Source organism: Syngnathus scovelli, chromosome 7 (genome assembly GCF_024217435.2).
Source record: "Syngnathus scovelli strain Florida chromosome 7, RoL_Ssco_1.2, whole genome shotgun sequence".
Classification (NCBI taxonomy): Eukaryota; Metazoa; Chordata; class Actinopteri; order Syngnathiformes; family Syngnathidae; genus Syngnathus; species Syngnathus scovelli.
This window is the reverse complement of record NC_090853.1, coordinates 6738612-6758139: the sequence shown is the minus strand read 5'-3', so window position 1 is coordinate 6758139 and position 19528 is coordinate 6738612. Positions and strand designations below refer to the sequence as shown.

Here is a 19528-nt window from a genome sequence, read left to right as displayed (position 1 = left end):
GACACGTTTTAAAAGAAGACCCCCCACCTTAGAAAAGCATTACCTAATGTCATTATACTATTGTAACCTACCATGATATATAACTGCTGAGCTATTCGAGAGCAGGGGTCACGGTTATGTAATCTAGGCAACAGAACACACTGTGTATCACTGACAAACTATGACACTGAGTATTCAAAGTTGTCCTCCGAATTTGTGAATGTTTATGTTCCTAACACATTTGACGAATAGCCCAGTCAACGATGACCCCCACCCCTATCCGCATTATCAATCTAGTTCAGTGAAGAAGCATCGCCAAAACAAACGAAAAAAGTGCAGCGTCATGCATTATAAAATAAAAAAAGTACTTACTCACACTTTGCACTGATTTAATTCCTGATGACTAGTATAAAAAAAGTTTAAAGTAGAGAGATCCAAGTACAAAATGGTATTTCGAGGAAAAAAATTGCATACAAATATATTTTTGAAATGATTTATTTTTTGTGATGCTCATATTTTGTTTCTAAGTACTGAAACAGTCAAGGCGGATCATGCTACATCTCGAATGTAGCGAAAACATGCATTTTTCATTGCAAAAATCTCATGGTAACTTATTAGTGAAATTGGATGATTTTTAATTACTTGCTAGTGCACCACAGAACACTTCACAAGATAAACTACTAGTACAGTTTGAATTATAGGATCTTCGTTTTCTGATTCCTCCTCTTAAACTTCTGATGAACCACAGCAAGAGTCGTGAAGAAATTTCCCATGAACAGTATAAAGAAGCATAGGCCGCACAGCAAGACCTGGAATTAATTATAGAAAGAATGTGAATTACTGGTTTGGTTGATTTCCACATTCTGAAACATAGATAATAAAGATGCATTAAGATAATTATAACTTATACATACCACTACAAAAAAAAAAGAGAGTATTAACAGTTGCAGTACGTGACTTTCAGATACAAAATCTTGATTTGGTTTGCTCAAACGTTGTCGCACACTCCGAACGAGCTTTTTATCTTGAAAAGTAAACTTGGAAGTCCAAACTACATTTCAACTGCCTATATACCATTAGTAAGTCGTGCTTTTGAATTAATGAGTCTAAATGTTGAACAAAAGCAATAAGAAAGACTAAAAACTGGACTGTAAGAGTGCTGACCTGCCATTCTTTGCAGTCTGGGAGCTGAGCCATTCTGAAGAGAGAGAGGCTATTGAAGAGCTGCCAGAACTACAAGAAAACAGATTTTAGAATGGTGTATGTTTTTATGTGAGACAAATACTGGAAGACACCAAATGTTACAAAAAAATATCAAACCTTAATTGAGGTTATCATGTAAACATGCAAGACATTCAATTGTCCAAACCATGACAAAGCATAATTAATGCAAACTCATGCAGAACTCATTTGCGGATGTTCCAATGACAGTATACTCACATGACCGAAAAATAGGAAGGGCAAAAGAAATGTCAGTCCTTTCCACATCCAAGACTGAAATCCTTCTAAGAATCAAAATCAACACGTCAGCATTACATTAAAGTTCCAAAATGATTTGATGCAGACAGCATATTTATTCAATGACCATGACCTCACCCACGGTCAGATCCATGTTGTGTCTTTCTCCCAGTGTTCTGAGTCTGTATAGACATCCACTCTGATAATAACACTGCAGACATTGAACAAAACCTGCATGTTCGTGAGCAGATGTTTAGATGACAGCGTCAGAAAGATTTGCTTTAATTTACTTTTTTCCAAAGACTTGACCTTACTTTGATACAGGGAATAAGCCAGGAATTGGTTCCTGAATATCTTGTACAAATTGCCATCTGGCCTTGAGTCAAGAAAGGAGGACATTTCAACTATGTAGTGCCAAAAAAAACACAGTTCAAAGATAGTCTGCATGTGTTTCACACATTTACTCACCATGTCAGCATTACACCAGATAAAAAAGCTGAGATGTAATGATGGAAAACCCACCAGCCTTTAATTCTGGAATGTCGGCAACACGGGGAGAAATTAATTTGCAAAATAAAATTTTTAAAAAGTTGAATTTCTCCCGAAGTATATATAGAGCTGACCTGGAGCCATTGGTAATGAGGATACTTTCCCTGATTGTTAATGTGCAGTAATACCACACTAGCAGGAAGTTGAGAATAGCATCAAGAAATCTGCAGACATGTATAGAAATTAAACACAAATGTTCCACTGACATATGGGAAGGACATCATTTTTCTGGAAATGCTTACCTGTAGTTCGTAAAGAAATAACACGTGAAGGAAAACAGCAGCAGGATGAATGTGAGGTACAGCTTGAACTTTTCATATTCATCTTTGTAGGCAAATCTGATGATGAGTTTTCAAAATGTTAAAAGTAGAAATAACTTTTTAGAAAGAAAAAGAAAAAAAAACTTACTTTAACTGTTTGCTGAGCAGAGTGACATTCACATTTCCTAGAACCAAACTGAGGTACAGCCTGAAATACAAAATCATATTGAATCACTCCTCCATTTTTAATATAACTAAGAATACAATGTAAGAATATGATTTGAACTATTTTATGAGCAGTATGTTTCAATATTCATCTAAACGTTTGTATTCACCCATTTTTCCTTGGAAGGAAGGCTTCCATTTCCAATAAAGCATTGGTTTGCATCTTTATTTTCTCTTTTATTCCACCAAGGACATCTTCTTCTGACTGTCCTTTGCTGCACCTGGTTGATGATATAAAAAGAACATCAGGGTTATCACCGACACGTCTGAGTTCAAGTGCGTTGGTCAAAGTTTGTGGGTTGTTGTTGTCAGTTACTTTTTCACAAGAGATGACATCTCCTTGAGTCGTGTTTGGTGATGGCAAATGGAGGAAGAGCAGCTCTTTTGCAGTTTGGAAATCTCATCCAGTTTTTGTAGGTATAATCTGTGTGTCTCCTGATTGTCAACAAATACAACTTCAGGAATTTATGCTATGCACAGTTAATTGATGTTGCTGATATTTCCTGTACAAAACTATAAACATTCAATGTTCAACATGAAGCACAAAGTTATTTATGTTTACTTACCTGAGCATGCTGATACTCTTCTTCCAGACTTTCGCACTGCTGCAGGACATCTGTTAAACTTTGCGGCATTTTGTGAGTTATTTTCTATCCGCTTAAATTTACTCCAGTTTATTGGCTTCAAATGTAAATATGTATTTTTTCTCCACATTAAATGGCTAGCACAAGATGTGGCGAAGTATTATTCGTCAGGGTGTGTGTGTCATTATCATGGATAGTTTATTGCACCGAGTGAACTTTGACTGGTACGCATGTTGAAAATTCAGACATGGACATTGTGCGAAAGGAATTTCTCTGTTTAACTCTGTGTGCTATTATTAAACACACTAATGTTGCATTTGTAATCTTGACTAAATCACAGCATTAAATATACCACGGAAAAAAGTAAAGAGATCATCAAGTGCAGTAAATTGGGCCCAATGGTGATTTAAAAAAATGCTTCAAGCCTCCAAAATTGATGAAAAAAATTAGAAGAAAACTGATCAGGGAGGCTGATCACAACATTGAAGGAGTTACAGGAATTTCTGGCAAATGGGAAATTGTGACATGGTTTGATGATTAAAAAAAAGTTTGAACTATTTGTTCGTAATTGTTAAAGCTAAATTTATATAATATTTTTGGGCTGGTTTCTTTAGTAGAAACTGGGACCTTATCCTAACCACCCAAATGAACTGGTCGCCAATCCGGGCAATTCACTACCTTTTTTTATCCAGTACGAGGTGCTAGTGAGCCCTTGTGGCAGCTTGCAACGCACCGTGTTTTTGACACAGCCCACGAAGAAGAGAAGCTCCTCATTACGCAAACATTGGACTGAAGCAGCGGACTGACGGAAACGATAAATACTCTGAACACACATTTGGACATTTACCAACTAGATCCGGGACTGAAACGATCGATGTTTACATCTAGAAAGGACACCGCGAGATTCAGACCTGATAAGCTTGACCGGGATGCTTGCCATGTAATACAACGACTTTAGAAATGTATTTAAACGATTTGATGACGTTTGGGTACTCGTAACAGTTCGTGTGCGCCTTCCCGGTAATTGTGGGGGAATGTATAGTGCTGCTGTTTACGTGCTGTCCACGGTGACGGGCTACGTCCTCACCTCCGCGCTCCTGCTCAAATGTCCTACTCTACTGCACCGGAAGAAGAAGGAGAGGTTCCATAGTAAGCATATTTCTCATCGTGGAGGTAAGCGAGTTGGGGTCATCTCTCCATTAAAGTCATTTAATTTGTGTGGTGATACAAGTGCTGTACTCACACTCACTTAAGTATAAAAGACTTGGAAATTGTTTTTGAAAATCAATGAAGCTGCTTGAATTTAGTGTGGCTCTTATTAGATTGTGCAGATGTTCCTAATATTGTGGTACTCTTGTTTGCATTATAGGAGCAGCAGAGAACCTTGAGAACACAATGGCGGCTTTCAAACAGTAAGTTGAACTTCAAACCGCAACGCCAGGTGAAAGTCTGCAGCTGAACAAGGTGTGTGCATTGGTCCTTACAGTGCCGTGGCTCTTGGCACAGACATGTTGGAGCTTGACTGTCACCTGACCAAGGATGAGCAGGTTGTGGTGTCACATGATCCACATCTCCAGCGAGCAACTGGTATCAATGCCTACATTTCTGAAATGGCATACGCGGTAAGTAGCTGCTTTAGAACAAAGTTTTTTTTTTTTCCAAAACAACACAAAAACAATCCCTTTATAGCATGTTCTTGTTGAACAATACACACGTGCATAATCACCTTACCAACATAATAAACACTACTCATTCTGTTATTACTATTGTTATTACACGTTCATTTTTTTTCATGTTCTAATGTGATAAAGTGAATCTTTTCCTTCAATATTAGCTGTCATTTACTCACTCAATTCACCTCCATGTTTGACCTTTGACCTTCTCTGCTTTATGCTGTTTGCTCTGTGCAGGAGTTGCCACCATACCTCTGCAAGCTGCCTGTAACCTTTCAAAGGGGTGAGTGTCTTGGTCTGGGGCGCTCCCATGCACGCTCACTAGTCTGTCGGAGCAATTCATCAGACTGCCGCCACTGTTAAGCGATAAACATCCCACGCAGGTTCTATTACATAATGACAATAATTTTTTATACCGTCGGAGCGGCCTCGAAGGTCACGTCGTCTGAAACTGACCCTGTTATCAACATGTCCTTGTGTGTACAGAGTGTATTTGCGAGGGCGGAGAGGACAAACGCATTCCTCTGCTCAAGGATGTTTTCGAAACGTTTCCCAACACCCCCGTCAACATTGACATCAAGGTCAACGACGACACGCTCATCAAGAAGGTGCCTGCGCGTGTACCGATGCTGCTCAAGAGCAAATTTGAAAGCTCAGATTATGTTAACATATTTTCTGTATTTGTGTGGCAGGTATCCGAGCTGGTTGTAAAATATGACAGAGAGCATCTTACGGTGTGGGGCAATGCCAGCAACCAGATAGTCAGGAAGTGTTACAAAGAGGTACGTCTGCTGCTTCCACATCACCTTTCAGTCAAAACAAATCGCTGTGAGACTTCCCAGTTATCGCTGAGCATCTTGGATTCGTGTTTTGCAGAACCCTCGCATTCCTGTGTTGTTTAGCTTTCCCAGAGTGCTGCAGTTGTTGGGCCTCTTCTATACTGGCCTTCTCCCTTTTGTTCCCTTAAAGGAACAGTTCTTGGAGATTCCAATGCCCAATATTGTTAACAAGTAAGTATTATGTATGGAAAAGTAAACAGAATGTTTGTTTGGATATAAAACATAACCATCTTCTCCACATTTTGTTACAGTATCACATCAGTGTTGTTATTATTATTATTATTGTTGTTATTGTTATTATTATTACAGTATTACATCTTTATAGCCTTTTTTAAAACTGTTTTGTAATTAATGTGTCAATGTGCAGACTTTATAATCCAAAGAGAATAACTAAAAGTCAGCGCCTCATCGCCTGGCTTGCAGACAGGTGAGTGACTTTTGCCAGTAAATAAATTATCATTGGACTTTTTCAGAATTAGCTACGCTTGATGTCATCCTTTGCTATTTTATCTGGTTTGCTAATGCACAATACTATTTTTTCCCTTTATAGCTTGTTGATGAGGAAAGCACTCTTCAAGCATCTCACTGCTCGGGGAATACAGGTAAGGATTGAGAACTGGCTGATTGGGAAAACAGTTATTTACCCATCCTGTCCTATTTTCTATGCATGCAATGGAAACATTGAGTTTATATGTTCCAAAATATCATAGTGTAAATACTGCGGTTGCATCTGGTTTCAGGTGTACGTTTGGGTGCTGAATGACGAAGAAGACTTCCAAAGGGCATTTGACTTGGGAGCAACAGGAGTTATGACAGATTTTCCCACCAAGCTTAAAGACTACTTGGATCAGAATGGCCTTTCCAAGCTTCAGTGACTTTTCTGTAGCCGCATCAACAACTCCAATATAGAATAATTGTGTTTGAGGGAACGCGACACATTTTTACACAAACAGTTAAAGAAAAAAAATCAATGACGGTCGCCTATTAAATCAATACACCCATTTTCTGTAATCATCTCATGCAAAGGTTAATCATTTTACTTGCATGTATTTGTGATGTTTGCAGTACTCTTGCACTGCTTCTCAAATAGTTGATTTTACACGCAAAAACACCAGCAAAACAAGCTGGCAATCACAATTTACCTCACAATTTTTAAATCTGCCTGCGTGTGTGCACTGATAACAATACTGAATTGGTCAGAATGGGAATTGAGCCACTGTCAGAGAGCATGGGTGACCAAGCATCTTGCGTTATCATTGAACGGATTTTTGCCATTTGCTTTTAAGTGTTGTCAATTCAGCTTTTATATTCATTGGTATTTATTGATGGCGTACATACCTGTTTTATGATCTACTTGTATTGCAGATCTTAAAACAACTGAAATTTATGTATGTAAATGTAATGTATGTATATTATTTGTATGACTGTATGTGATTTTTGCATGCACACTTGATTATTCACTGGTGTTTTTGTGACTTGACCGTGATGTTGACAATTTAATTTTGTCGTGTTTACACAAGTGACAAGAGGTTTGTGGTGTCTCACCTACATAATTATAAGTATATATTTTAGTAAAAATAAAAGCCACGCGATCTATTTTGAAAGAAGTATTTTTCTCGTGTAAATATAATCGTAGCACTGTAGAAACTGCTATTTGTATGAGAAATGGTATCAATTTAACACTAGTGACACCGCTACAGAAATTTGTATCGTTTTTTTGCCACTAGGGGGAGTGAGAGCGACATAAAGGAGTACGATGGTGAAGTACTGACAGCGAACAATGCGTCATGACCACGATAAACACGTTAAAGCTTTTTAATAAAAACTTACTGTATGCCTGATGAAGAAAACCGTTCTTTATAATTCTTCATTTAAAAAATGTATTTCATTTACGAGATGATTCGGTTAAACGTGAACCTAGAGTCAATAAACTCGTAGTTAACGAGCTGTCTTTCTAAACCAATGAGCGCAGTGTTGCTATGCTATTTTACTTGCATGATTGGCCTTTCAACATGCCAATCATTCTATAATCCATCCCTTGCCAAAGATCTAACAGTCAAGTTGAAATAAGCAACCTTCATCGCTGACAAAAAATAAAATAAATGTTTTGACGTTTTATGGTAATGAGATATGCCAGATGTTATTTTGTTATAGCCACCGTTGATTCTTCATTAAAATGAAATTGTATATTTTGTGATTGAAAATTAGCATTGCCCGGACCAAGCCAGTTGATGTTAGGGCTTTTAAAAGCAACAGATGTACTAATACAGCTTATGACACATTAATGTATGTCCAAATTTCGTATCAGTAAATTTGACTTGATGCTTTTCCAGGAATATATTGCATACACCAAATAATTATTTTTGTGCACGTGTATGTTTACATGCCACGAATGTTCCTGCAACGATTTTTTAAAAATATATATACTACTTCTTGTTTATGATTGCTATAGTTGTTTACGTCGAAGGCGAATGTCAGAGAAGGGAAGCATCTTGCTCCGGCTGGCAATGTGTACACTCTTTTCCTTCCTCCTCCAAACTGTGCTGGGCATCGTTGCGCGTCAAAACATTGCGTCTATGCACGACTTGCCAGGGCCCAAGAGAGCAGAGACAAGAAGACGAGAGAATCTTTTTGCCTGGGAAGAAGCCCCAATACACATTTAAAATTGCCCTGCCACGAAGAAAACGAGGAGGTGCGACATTTTTAGTCTGCGCGGAGGTTCCTTTTTCTCCCCCACAAAGGTAAAACTATGTCATAGATTGTTGTTGTTGTCACTTTAGTGCATTTCTTTCTGCACACTGCATTTAATCATTGTTATTCTATGGAGATTATTCTAGTGTCGATGTCCGATCATAAAGTCCATGGTGCTTACAGATATTTATCAACACAATCGGCACTCTCCCCTAAACATATGATATATTTATTGGCTCGTCCTTAAACTGTACATTGATTTATTCAGACTTTTAAGTGACGTTTACACTGCCATCCACTTCATCCTCACATGTTGTTTCGTGGCGTCCGTCCCGAGCGCGTGCGCCACCGTACGCGTGCACGCGGCCATTTGTCGTGAACGTTCCATTGCCTCGACCATACGTGATCGATGCAAGTTTGCCTATGGCCCTCTCACGTGACCTGTCAGGTCACTGCAGCTTTTCAAGTGAGTGTCGGGTGGCAATGTGTGTGTGTTTGGGTGATTGTGTATGTCATGTGTGTCTGCGTGCATGTGCGCGCGCACACAGGATTGCTGAGCTCAGGCATCCCTGCCATCTGGGCTCCGTGTGGTGGCTAAAGTTCTGGCCCAGATAAAGTGTGCCACTGCCTGTGACCTGATTCATACAGTCGGCAATCACACTGCAGGCTTTCAGCGAAACCACCAATTCACAATTTTGTGTGTTCATTGATGTGTGATTGTAACACCAAATGGTGACGCATAGGCCTTTCAGTGCACGTTTTGGGCAGGCTTTTCCAAAACGTTTCGAAGGGCTGCACAAGTTTGATGTTGTCTAAAAACTTGCAGCCTCGTCATATTGCGTCATCATGCAGCTATACCGATGTTATTAATCACATCGTCAGTCAAGAGTTTACGTAGCGGTTCTTGTGAAGCCCTTTGAGGCATTTATGTTATTAGGGGCTATTTAAATAAATTTGTATATATCAGTAGGGACAGATGCTACAATGTAGAAAAATTAAAAAAAAAATCCTATAAATGAATGCTTATTTCCAGAGCCTGTCCCTTTAAGAAAAGCATACAATAACAAACATTGTCACATTACAAGCATACATGTTTAAAACAAAAGGATACACATGATCACTGCATCTTCTGCTCTCACTCCAGCTATCTCCTCATAACCACAACCTTTGATTTAGAAACACACTAAAACCGATGCCTCTGCACTTTTACTCAAGAAAATGTGTCCAATGCGATGACACCAACACTACGTCACCAGTCTGACAAATATCTTGCAGCAGTGTGGGGATACTGTACGGCAAACACTGATGACAACACCTTTAGCCAAATGCTAATTGATGCTCTATGAATTGATTATGAAATCTGTCTGGCCAGTGATAGTGGCAGCACTTCCATATGAGTTATGGCCGAGTTTCTTGAGCATCATCACACTCGTATGAGATATGCGGGGAGGAAAAGTGATGTCATTTAGCTGTATGCTTCTGGCATGGCTAACACCGATTGGGGAACACGATTAAAGTCGGTAGAGTGCTGATTTGTGCCCGTGGGTGCAGCTCGTGCGCAGCATTAAACGCACGCTTCTACTTCTCTCTCTGTCACTGTCTGACTCGCGTGCCTCGCTTTGCCTCAATCGTCGGCGGCCGTGGAGGCATCAGTGGGTTATATAAGAAAGGTTTTTTTGTTGGGATATACAAGGGCCCTTTCGGCCAGGGAGACTCATGGCACGTAGCCCTTTGTGATGACACTCCGAAATGACCAGAACGGCCAGCGCTGTGACCTCAAACGATGCACGGTAGGACTGATGAATAGACAGTGGCAGCACAGCAAAAACTAATTCAATTGTGAGCCGAGGCCTTTAGACAAAGAGAACACAAGCGGGTGGAGGGGGGGCGAAAATAGACAATGATCGGAAGTGGACAAACACCAATATGACAATCTAAGGTTCTGTTTGGTAGCAATCATAGCTTCTGACATTTTTTCCTTGTATCATTTTCCACTGTGAAAACTTTTTAAATTCAAAGCTTTTGAGACATGACAATGCTACGACATTGGAAAACTGTCGACCTGACTAAAACTGGGTCCAGGTGTTCCAACTCCTCAGCAGCGTTTTATCGCTACTCCTTAGGGAGTCAGAGGCGTTAAGCAGCGTATTGTGAATCTACCCTCGGGTGCTCTACCAGCTGGACATGCATGGAACTGCTCCAATGGGAGGCACCCACAAAGCAACCAAATCAGATTTCTGATGAAGCTTACAAATGATTGCAGCATTTGTTTGCTACGAAGATTTGAGCTAAACAGGCATAGAGGTCAGATAGTGACCATATACAGTATACACTTATATAGACATATTAAACATCTTTGTAACTGTATGTTGACACTTTTTGTCATTGCCTGTGAGTGTGTGTGTGTGTGTGTGTGGGGGGGGGGGTGATGGGGGAGGGCTGACAGTCATCTGTACTGAGCACCGCTTTGTGCCCCCATCCCACTCAGCTCGCATCAAGTCAGACAAAGGCAAAAAGGGCATGTCTCACTGCTTTATTTATTTCCATGTACAGGATATAATCCCCGCTCCCTTCATCACTTGAAACTTTATCAGCTTGTGGCCAGTATTAAAAACAATCATATTTCAGGAGGCTAATAAAAGGGTCTTTCTTTCTACTTCTCCCGGACTGACAGCCATCCCTTCCATTCAGAGCTTTATTAGTTTTTCCAGATGGTTCCTTTAAGGCCGACAGGAAGGAGACACCAAATGGTGCGGCTCGTTGCGTTCTCATTAGTGGCATGTAGTTAGATTTCAATGACTGCTCTGCTACCTCATGAGAATTTACACAGGGGAACAGCATGCCATTTTTATCATTTTTCTAGCTAACTGAGCTTCTATGATTCTACTGATGTCAGATAAGTTTGACTGAATTTTCTAATTTGACTACAGGAAAGTCTGCAACACCAATTTGGTACACTCAATTTTTACCTAGATCGTGCAAATTTGGCCATAAAATCTCAAACCTATGGAATAGTCCATCCAGGCCAGCTCACTAATCTTCTCAGTAACACAAGCAAGCAACACAAGTATTTTAAGGCCTTGGTCGCTTCGGTATCACGGAGTGAGTTCAGCGTGAGGCTCACAGTTGTGTTCGGCTAAGCAGATTAACTCCGTAGCCTCTTGCTAGACCTCTGTGTGAGCTAGCTTCCCTGCCTACTTTGGTTGGCTAAATGGGAAGCGTGCCTGCAACTGTGGACAAACAACCCAATGCAGCTGCACGGGGAGGAGGTCCGGAAATGGCTCGAGCCTGCCGGAGCTGGCTTGAAACTGAGTGTAGCAAATCTTAATCTGCCTTTTTGAGCCAATGGGTTCTCTATCTTGAAAGAATCATGCATATATAGAATTTGAAAATTCTCCGCTGGCAGGTGTTTGCCTCCCGACCCACCGCCCACCACGGCCCTCACCTGTGTGTTGCGGTGCTTCCCTTGTGAGCCGACCTGGGCTGGCAGTCCCTTCTTGCACCGCCCGCCAACACCGCCCATGGTCAGAATGACGCGCTCCAAGACCTTTCAGGCCTACCTGCCTAGCTGCCACCGGACATACAGCTGCATCCACTGCCGGGCCCATTTAGCCAACCATGATGAGCTCATCTCCAAGGTAACCGGCAGCTGGCAGCCATTTTGCAGCACCTGTATTGCATTTAAATGGAAAAAAAGGGGCTTTACAGATGTGTTTAATATCTTCCATCTTACACTTTTACAAGCATTTAGAACACTTCCCATGTTTGAATGTTTTGCACAGTTCTGTAAGAGGCCATCATAGCAATATAAAAGGGCGGATGTGTGTCATCTTGCTTTTTTCTTTCCTCTGCAGTCGTTCCAGGGCAGCCAGGGCCGAGCCTACCTGTTCAACTCAGTGTGAGTGTCCGTCTTTTGTTCTTTGTTCCTCTCTCCATCTGCTTTCAATTGGCTTAACTTCGGCTGCTCGGAAATGAGCTCCTATGCACGCTACCCTCGGGAGACGAGCCGTTTTCCATACGCTGTTATTTAAGGAAGTTTGTGATGCAGCGGGTTGGCACATTGTTTTTTGTTGTTTTTCGGCTGCAGCGTGGACGGAGCAAGCGTGCCTGGGGGGGAGGGGGATAAGGATATTCAAGTCAATGCTCTGCAGCCCAGTTGTCTGCTCTGAAAGCGAGTGGGTGGGATTCAGTGACTCACTTACTCTGTGCACATCACACTCTGTATGAAACCGAGCAAGTAGAACTCGCTCCTGTCTGTCTCTCTCACTCACTCGCTCGCTCTCTCTGTCTGGACCCATTCTTGTTCTTGCAGGGTGAACGTGGGGTGTGGTCCTGCAGAGGAGAGAGTTCTGCTCACAGGCCTGCACGCCGTGGCAGATATCTACTGTGAGAACTGTAAGACCACCCTGGGCTGGAAATACGTGAGTGCCCTTGGCTGATTTTCAGTACCGCGCACAAACCGCTTCAAAGGTTGCGAGGTGATTAGCAGCCAGGTCCTAATTTTATTTACACCTATTATATTTGGACCACCTCCTCATTCGGAATCAGTGAAGCTGCAGGCAGGGTTCATTAATAGGCGTCTTTATTTATCTTTGGGGGAGGTTGGGAATAAAGTATAACTTGAGAGCACTGATGGCCTTTGCTGTAACGAGATGACATTTGGTTGAACGTTAGTAATTTTTTTTTTTTTTTACTAAATCAAGTATTTATTTTGCCACGACAGATACAATTAATTTCACATTCCGTTTTACTTTGAGTTACCCCCAACCAATGTGTTCCGCTAATGTCAAAGACAATTAACTAGTCCAAATACATATGCAGTATTTATTTAGCCTGGGTGGTATTCGAGGTCGCATGTCAAGGGAATGAATTAGGCAGCACACATGTTATCTTCCTTCATAGATCAGCAGAGCTGACTGAGTTGTCAGAGGTGAACCCTGTCCAGCACGGAGGTGAGAATTTACACTGTAGGGCACGTGAGCGTATTCCTTGGTGGTGGACCCGTACGAGCACACAATATCCTTGTTGTTCGGCGCCTGAGAGGGCTCCATTGAACCTCACCTCCATCTGTAACTTTCCCAGGATGAACATTTTCCTTCGTCAAACTTACGGGTGGTTATTTTTTCGGCCACGGTTCTATTCCCGTCCCGAGGTGGAGAACACATGGCTAGTGCACGCCCACACACGTGTAATCGGCGGGCGGGGATCGGCGGTCATGACATAGGTATCAGTTGCAGCTGTGTTGATTTTCCTCCGTCATCAAAATTCTGTGATGAGGCCTTGACCCACTGCCCTTATATAACAGAAATAGGATCAGGTCACTCCAAATCCACACAGACAAAATAATGTCGACAGACTGCGCAGTGAAATACATTTCAGAATCTCAGGTTGTTAAATCAAAGTAACATGACTATCATGTAATTGTGACTTTTGGTTGCTAGATTTATTCAGTTTTGGTTTCTTACTACAACAATGCCATCGTTAAATTGGGGATTTGTGAGATGGCACTTGATGAAAATGACGGATTAGCAAGCAACAGTCATTGTGGCTCAGTATGGTCACATGACCGGCCAGGTCTTAACATATGCTCCAAACTGGGCCCTGATTCACAGTATAGTTATGTGACAATTGGACAAAGTCTTACAAGCAACATGAATGACAACCAATTTGGACTAATTTTTTTTAATCATCAAAAGCTACCTTTGAACAGGGGTGTGTAGACTTTTTCTACACTGCGCTGTCTGTAAACATATTGCTGTAGTGTCTTTGAGTGAGATGTGAGTTAAATGTCATCCGTCCTGTCCTCTCCTCTGCCGCACCCTCCAGGAACATGCCTTTGAGAGCAGTCAGAAGTATAAAGAGGGCAAGTTCATCATCGAGCTGGCCCACATGATCAAGGACAACGGCTGGGACTGAGCAACAAGCCGGCCGGGACACGAGCACAGCGGAAGGGGAGAGGGTTGGGTGAATGGATGGATGGGGGAGGGCGGGGAGGGTGTTAGGGGGGGGGTTGTAGTGGGTGAGTGTGTGACTTTGGTTTGGCTGATTTACCATTAACCTCTGTAAGTCCCTGCCCATTCCTCCCCTACGACGCCTCTTGCACACACCGATACTCACACGCGTCAGGTGGCTGACATCCAAGCCGGGCGCTGCGGCGGATGACCTATGACCGCGGATGAGACGACAGCTCTCCTTTTCTTACCGAAACCCGATTCTGTATGTTTAGGATCTTCGCGCACCACTAGAGCACGCGCTTGTGTTCAAAACCAGCTCAGAGGAAACGCATCCAGCAGTCAGCCTTGTTTGGCTGTTCTGACACCCCACCCCACCCCACGTTGCTAGCGATGACCTAAGATGATTATAACAAATCGACATGATTGGGGCGGTGCCAGCTGGGTCAGTGACGAGGCTTGGCACAGACGGGTGCGGGGATTGACGCTCAGCGGACCGTTCACTAAAACCCAAAGAGGGGAGGGGATGAGTGGAAGATAGTGTTCCAGTAATGCGGGAGCTTCGACGGCTTCTGGCTGAGAGCCGGTCCAGCTCAGGGCGGCCCCTTTGAATGACAAACAGCTTCCAGCGTCATCAGCTTCTCTTCTGGTTGAAATCCCTCCAAAGTCACCTGCGGATCAGAGAAAAGATCTTGCGTGGTCCCCAAAGTTCTCTTGTAGGCTGACTAGGCAAGAAAGCTTCAGTTGGATGATGATCATGGTGTAGAGAAATGGTATGACATTTCATGTGTTTTATTTCCATGACCACAATGAAATGTACCATGGATGCTAAAAAGCTAATGATTCACATAGTGGTGTGTGCCGTGTTTGTGCAGTTGCAATTTAGAGGAAATTACTTCCTTGACCTGGACTGACTTTGTGTTCATCTGCTTCACACATTTATACATAAATGTAACGGCTATAAATTCCCAGGGCAATGATCACTATGTCATGGCATAATGTCCAACTATAGTTTGAATACCATGCTGTCTTTTTTTGTTATCACACTCCAATGGGTGACATTTACATGCGTTCTATCTATTGCTGTCACGTTGAAGTGGTCCTAATACTCCATAATGAACACACCTGGCAACATGAAGCAGTTTTTTGAGAAGACCCATGGGTTTCTCTCCCTAATGTTCTGAGATTCTTTTTTTTCTTTTCTACTTGTGTCTATCACCCTTACTCGATATTCCACACACAAAAAGAGCACCTCCTCAGTCCTCTTCGAATCGAGTGCTTCTCTGATGGAAACCTGCTTTTTTCAAATGAGTGAATCCATTAGATTTTCCATCTGGTGGAATGCACCACAAGTATACAGTATGCATGATCTAAAGTGCCAGTTGGCTTTGAGTCTCAGCTTCGTCCCAGCTGAGAGAGTTACTGCCAATGGCACCATTTCGGATCCATCTGCATCATATCCAAAGGAGACCTAAATACGATCCAGATGAAGAGCGGTAGAATGTCTCATCTTTCAGTGATAGTTTCTTTTGTTGACAGTTGTTCCAACCTCTGCAGTAGAAGGTCATCTTAAAACCCATCACAACCAAAGAAAGCACCCATCAGCATGAACCTAACCAAGCACAACGTCCCATTTTGCTTGGAGGGAGGGGGGGAAATGCGAGGGTGTGTATAGCTGAAAGCCAAGGCTGTGGATCGTACTTGTCCGTCATATATATTTTACATCTTTTATTTTATCGACAACAGATCTTAATATATGAATCTATTGTATTGACTGTATTTGCCACGAGGAATACCATTCATGTCAACCTCCGTGTTACAATATGTAAATAATGTCAATGTATCATGTTTGATCAACAAAACCCCTGCGATGATGAATGAATTTGATTAGGGTCATGTCAGGCTTTCTCTCTGGTTGGCTGTTCAAAAAGACTTTTTTACCCGAAAATGTTTCAATTTTAACGTCTTTTGTAAAGAGGGATGCCAATGTTGACTTCATGTTATATGATCATCATCTAATAAAATGCGGCGTTGATATCTGACTGTTGTTTTGTTATTTTTTTTACTATCTGAGGAATTGGGGAAAAAAAACAGAAGGCCAGAGTGAAAAGGTAATGAGAGCGTGGGTTGAATGAGTACATGAGTGTCCTACTGCACATGTATGTGGAGGCGGATGGTGAGTGGGCGATATAAGAGTCCCACCTGTTAGTCACACATGAATCTAATTTCATGTTGCACTTGTTATGCCTCCTACTCCACTTTCCTCCATGATCAGTCCCTACTCACTTGCCATGTTGTCTCTCCTGCTCCCCCCTTCCCACGCTGCATGTCCAAGAACTGTGTCTTCCTTTTGTTGTTGTTTTCAACGATTCTCCGGGGCTCTCCGTCCTGCTCCGTCCGACTTGGCTTAACCGCCGCAAATCTCTCTGCAGCAGATGGTGCAGTGTTTGCATCGGGCCGGGTCTCCTAGCAACCCCATCTCACTGTTTTTCTTTTTTTTTTTTTTTTTCTTTTCCATTCCTAGTGAGAAAGCAGAGCAGAAGAGAGAGGAGTCACGCGCCGCCTGGATGTGCCATGCTCGGACTGTTGCGCTCTGTTTACATTTGTCTGCATGTAAAAATCCAGGGCAGGGAGCGAGCTGGCTGGCTGGCTGTCTGGCTCATCGTCGTGTGTATTGATTCCATGTGATGTGTAAGTCGAGCAAAGCAGGACACGGACAACGTGTTCTCCTTTATCCTGCAGAAAAAAAGTGATTAGTAACCTTATATGACCTTCATGTTTACAAGTGTAACTAACGATGGTGGAGTTAGTTAGTGATTAAAGGAAGTCCTTTCCACATTTTATGGCACTTGAATGTCTGCATGTAGATGTTCATGAAAATCATTTCATGTCTCCATCACCGCAGGAGGCAACATTCCAGTTCCTTCTTTCATCCAAACAGCAGCACATCATCATGTGCAGACATTCAGTCTGCCCCAACTTGAGCACTGCATCATAAATGATTAATAATAGAAGTCATTTGGGTCACTCTGCTGCACTTTTGCCACATTTTTTTGTCAGGTGATCTAAGCAACATTTCAACACAAGAGTTTGTTAGGCTATAACTAGTTTACGCTAGTTCAATGACCTTTTATCATTTGAACAGTAAGTAATAGAACACAGCAGCACAGCAGTCTTTTTTTTCTTGAAAAATCAGATATGTTCTATCCCCATAGGCCGGATTGGAGACCCTGATGGGCCACACATTTCACCCCCTTTATTTTTTTTTAGCATTGTTCATTTCCAAATAGCACAAAAACAGACATAAAACAATTCATGAGAAAAACCTAATACTATATGTCATGATGCAACTTCTGATGAATTGCTTTAATTTTCTTTCTGTACATGACACAAGGGGCACTTTATCACTTTAGCCCCTCGAAGCCTGGCTTAAATTAGCTGCAGATTCCAGTTCTCCACTTTTGTCTCTTTTTTTGACCCGAGTGAGGATAAGTGGTACAGAAAAATGGATGGATGGGTCTTTCATTTTGTTTTTTGTTTTGTTTTTGCACCCAAGTGACTCTATTTCCAGACATTGCTAATCAATAAAGGGCCCTGCAGCAGCCGAGAGCTCCATCTCTTCTATGAAAGGAATCATTTGCCTCTGGGGGAAGGAAAGTGCTGTCTTTTTGTAGTTTGTTTTTACCTGCATGCATCAGCAAAGAGGGGAATGTGTTTCTTCTTCCTGTCCACAGTATATCTGCCAAATTTGGCAGGTCAGGGTCTGCAGTGACAATTTAATGACGCATTCAAAGGCCTTCACTAGTGATGACTCCTTGGGAGGTAATCCGACCTTTTCTCCAGAGAACTCTTCACTGCAGCTCCTTTCATTCCGTTCAAGGTTCAAGTCAGAACTGGTTCTGAGTACTTTCGGCAACTAGACATGAAATTTGGCAATATTAGATTTTACAGTCATAGCAGTTGCTGAAAATTGATTATGACAAACAAAACCACTGCATTCAATGAGATCCAAGCATTATGAAATGCAGCTTATTTTTAGATAGACTGTAGACGAGAGGCTGTTTCATAATTTATCTGAGAAAGTTAATCTATTTTCAGTCGCTCCCCTGGTTGGAAAACAAGAGTGAGTCAGTCATCTAAAGTCATATGAGGATTTGATCACAATCGAAGGTCATGTTCAAGAAAAATCACATTATTAACCATAAAAAATTTCTATCTGTTTGACATTAACGCGTCCGCCAGTATTAAGTAATCTTAATGTGTTGAACTTGTCCTCCTCTGGTTATAAAATATGTTTTTATAACAGTTTAAAGGTGTTTTGTATCCCCAGAGTAAGAAAGCATTTCAAGGTTTTTTCAATTTTATATACAGTAATTGTAAACACTCGAACAGTATAAAAAAATCTATATACTTTTTTGTACATAAAAATGTACCTACTTCCTAAATAATAATAATTTTGTGAGGTGTCTTGAGGATGAAAGTCTAGACTTTAATCATATATGCCATTTAAAATAACTTCAAACCAGCCATTTTAGTGTCTCAAGGCAAATTCATGAAAATGCTACCATTGGCCAAATACTTAATGACTTACAGTAGAGTAACTCGATTCTGTGGTTTGGAGCCCTGTGATTATCATCTTCATGAACTGACCAGCTCGGTGATTAAGGGCCTCACTTATCAAGCGGGATGTTTGCTTGTGACGTGATTGCATACAGCACCAGCACAGTATGCAGGGCTGCTGTTGTGTCACATGGGTAATGTGGTGGGTGGCGCCTGAGAGAAAGACAAGCTGATCTATTTATAGTCTCTGCAGTCCTAAACTGGGCTGCCTAACAGCAGCTCCTCTGGAAGAATCACTGAAATAAACAAATGGTTCTGCTTCACATTTGAGGGTGGGTAGCTGCTCATTCAGATTTTAGACACAGAACTTCACATGTATACAGAGAATCAGGTCAGTTGCATTCAATGACACTCAGTAAGACACAGATATTGATTGAGGATACCCACTGAATGTCAACAATAATAAAAATATAAATATTGATCCTTGAAGATAAGTATTGTGTAATCTGGACAGTGTTTTCAGATTACATAACACTTGAGCAACAGGAAGCCTACAAAGTTGATCGGTGTCACTAACTGCAGCTGCATCTTGAGTTTAAAACAAAACGAGCACTTAAAAATGAGTCGATGCTTTTAGTGGGAAACTAACAGCACCCTTAAAACAAAACCAAAAAAAATCAATAAAGGTGCATTAGAATTTGGCTTTGAATTAGACATGAACACAATAGGCACTTGTGTGCCTATTGAACTTTTCATTTC

At 41.6% G+C, this 19528-nt stretch overlaps 3 protein-coding genes across 3 annotated transcripts; 2 read left to right on the top strand and 1 right to left on the bottom strand.

Moving 5' to 3' along the window:
• Positions 1-460: 460 nt before the first annotated feature.
• On the bottom strand, positions 461-3766 carry LOC125972826 (ion channel TACAN-like). The gene is made up of 12 exons (XM_049726825.2): positions 3038-3766; positions 2788-2906; positions 2582-2692; positions 2395-2454; positions 2229-2324; positions 2061-2150; positions 1906-1971; positions 1752-1813; positions 1576-1668; positions 1420-1484; positions 1144-1212; positions 461-788 (listed from the first exon to the last, which is right to left on the bottom strand). Exons 1-12 carry the CDS (start codon positions 3104-3106, stop codon positions 675-677), a joined length of 1014 nt encoding a protein of 337 aa, XP_049582782.1. The 5' UTR covers positions 3107-3766; the 3' UTR covers positions 461-674.
• A 58-nt stretch (positions 3767-3824) lies between these two features.
• On the top strand, positions 3825-7417 carry gdpd1 (glycerophosphodiester phosphodiesterase domain containing 1). The gene is made up of 10 exons (XM_049726826.2): positions 3825-4228; positions 4425-4467; positions 4542-4677; positions 4966-5011; positions 5215-5336; positions 5421-5510; positions 5605-5738; positions 5935-5994; positions 6118-6169; positions 6308-7417. Exons 1-10 carry the CDS (start codon positions 4090-4092, stop codon positions 6440-6442), a joined length of 957 nt encoding a protein of 318 aa, XP_049582783.1. The 5' UTR covers positions 3825-4089; the 3' UTR covers positions 6443-7417.
• A 707-nt stretch (positions 7418-8124) lies between these two features.
• On the top strand, positions 8125-16251 carry LOC125972829 (protein yippee-like 2). The gene is made up of 5 exons (XM_049726827.2): positions 8125-8308; positions 11665-11896; positions 12113-12156; positions 12571-12679; positions 14085-16251. Exons 2-5 carry the CDS (start codon positions 11780-11782, stop codon positions 14172-14174), a joined length of 360 nt encoding a protein of 119 aa, XP_049582784.1. The 5' UTR covers positions 8125-8308; positions 11665-11779; the 3' UTR covers positions 14175-16251.
• The last annotated feature ends 3277 nt before the right edge of the window (positions 16252-19528 follow it).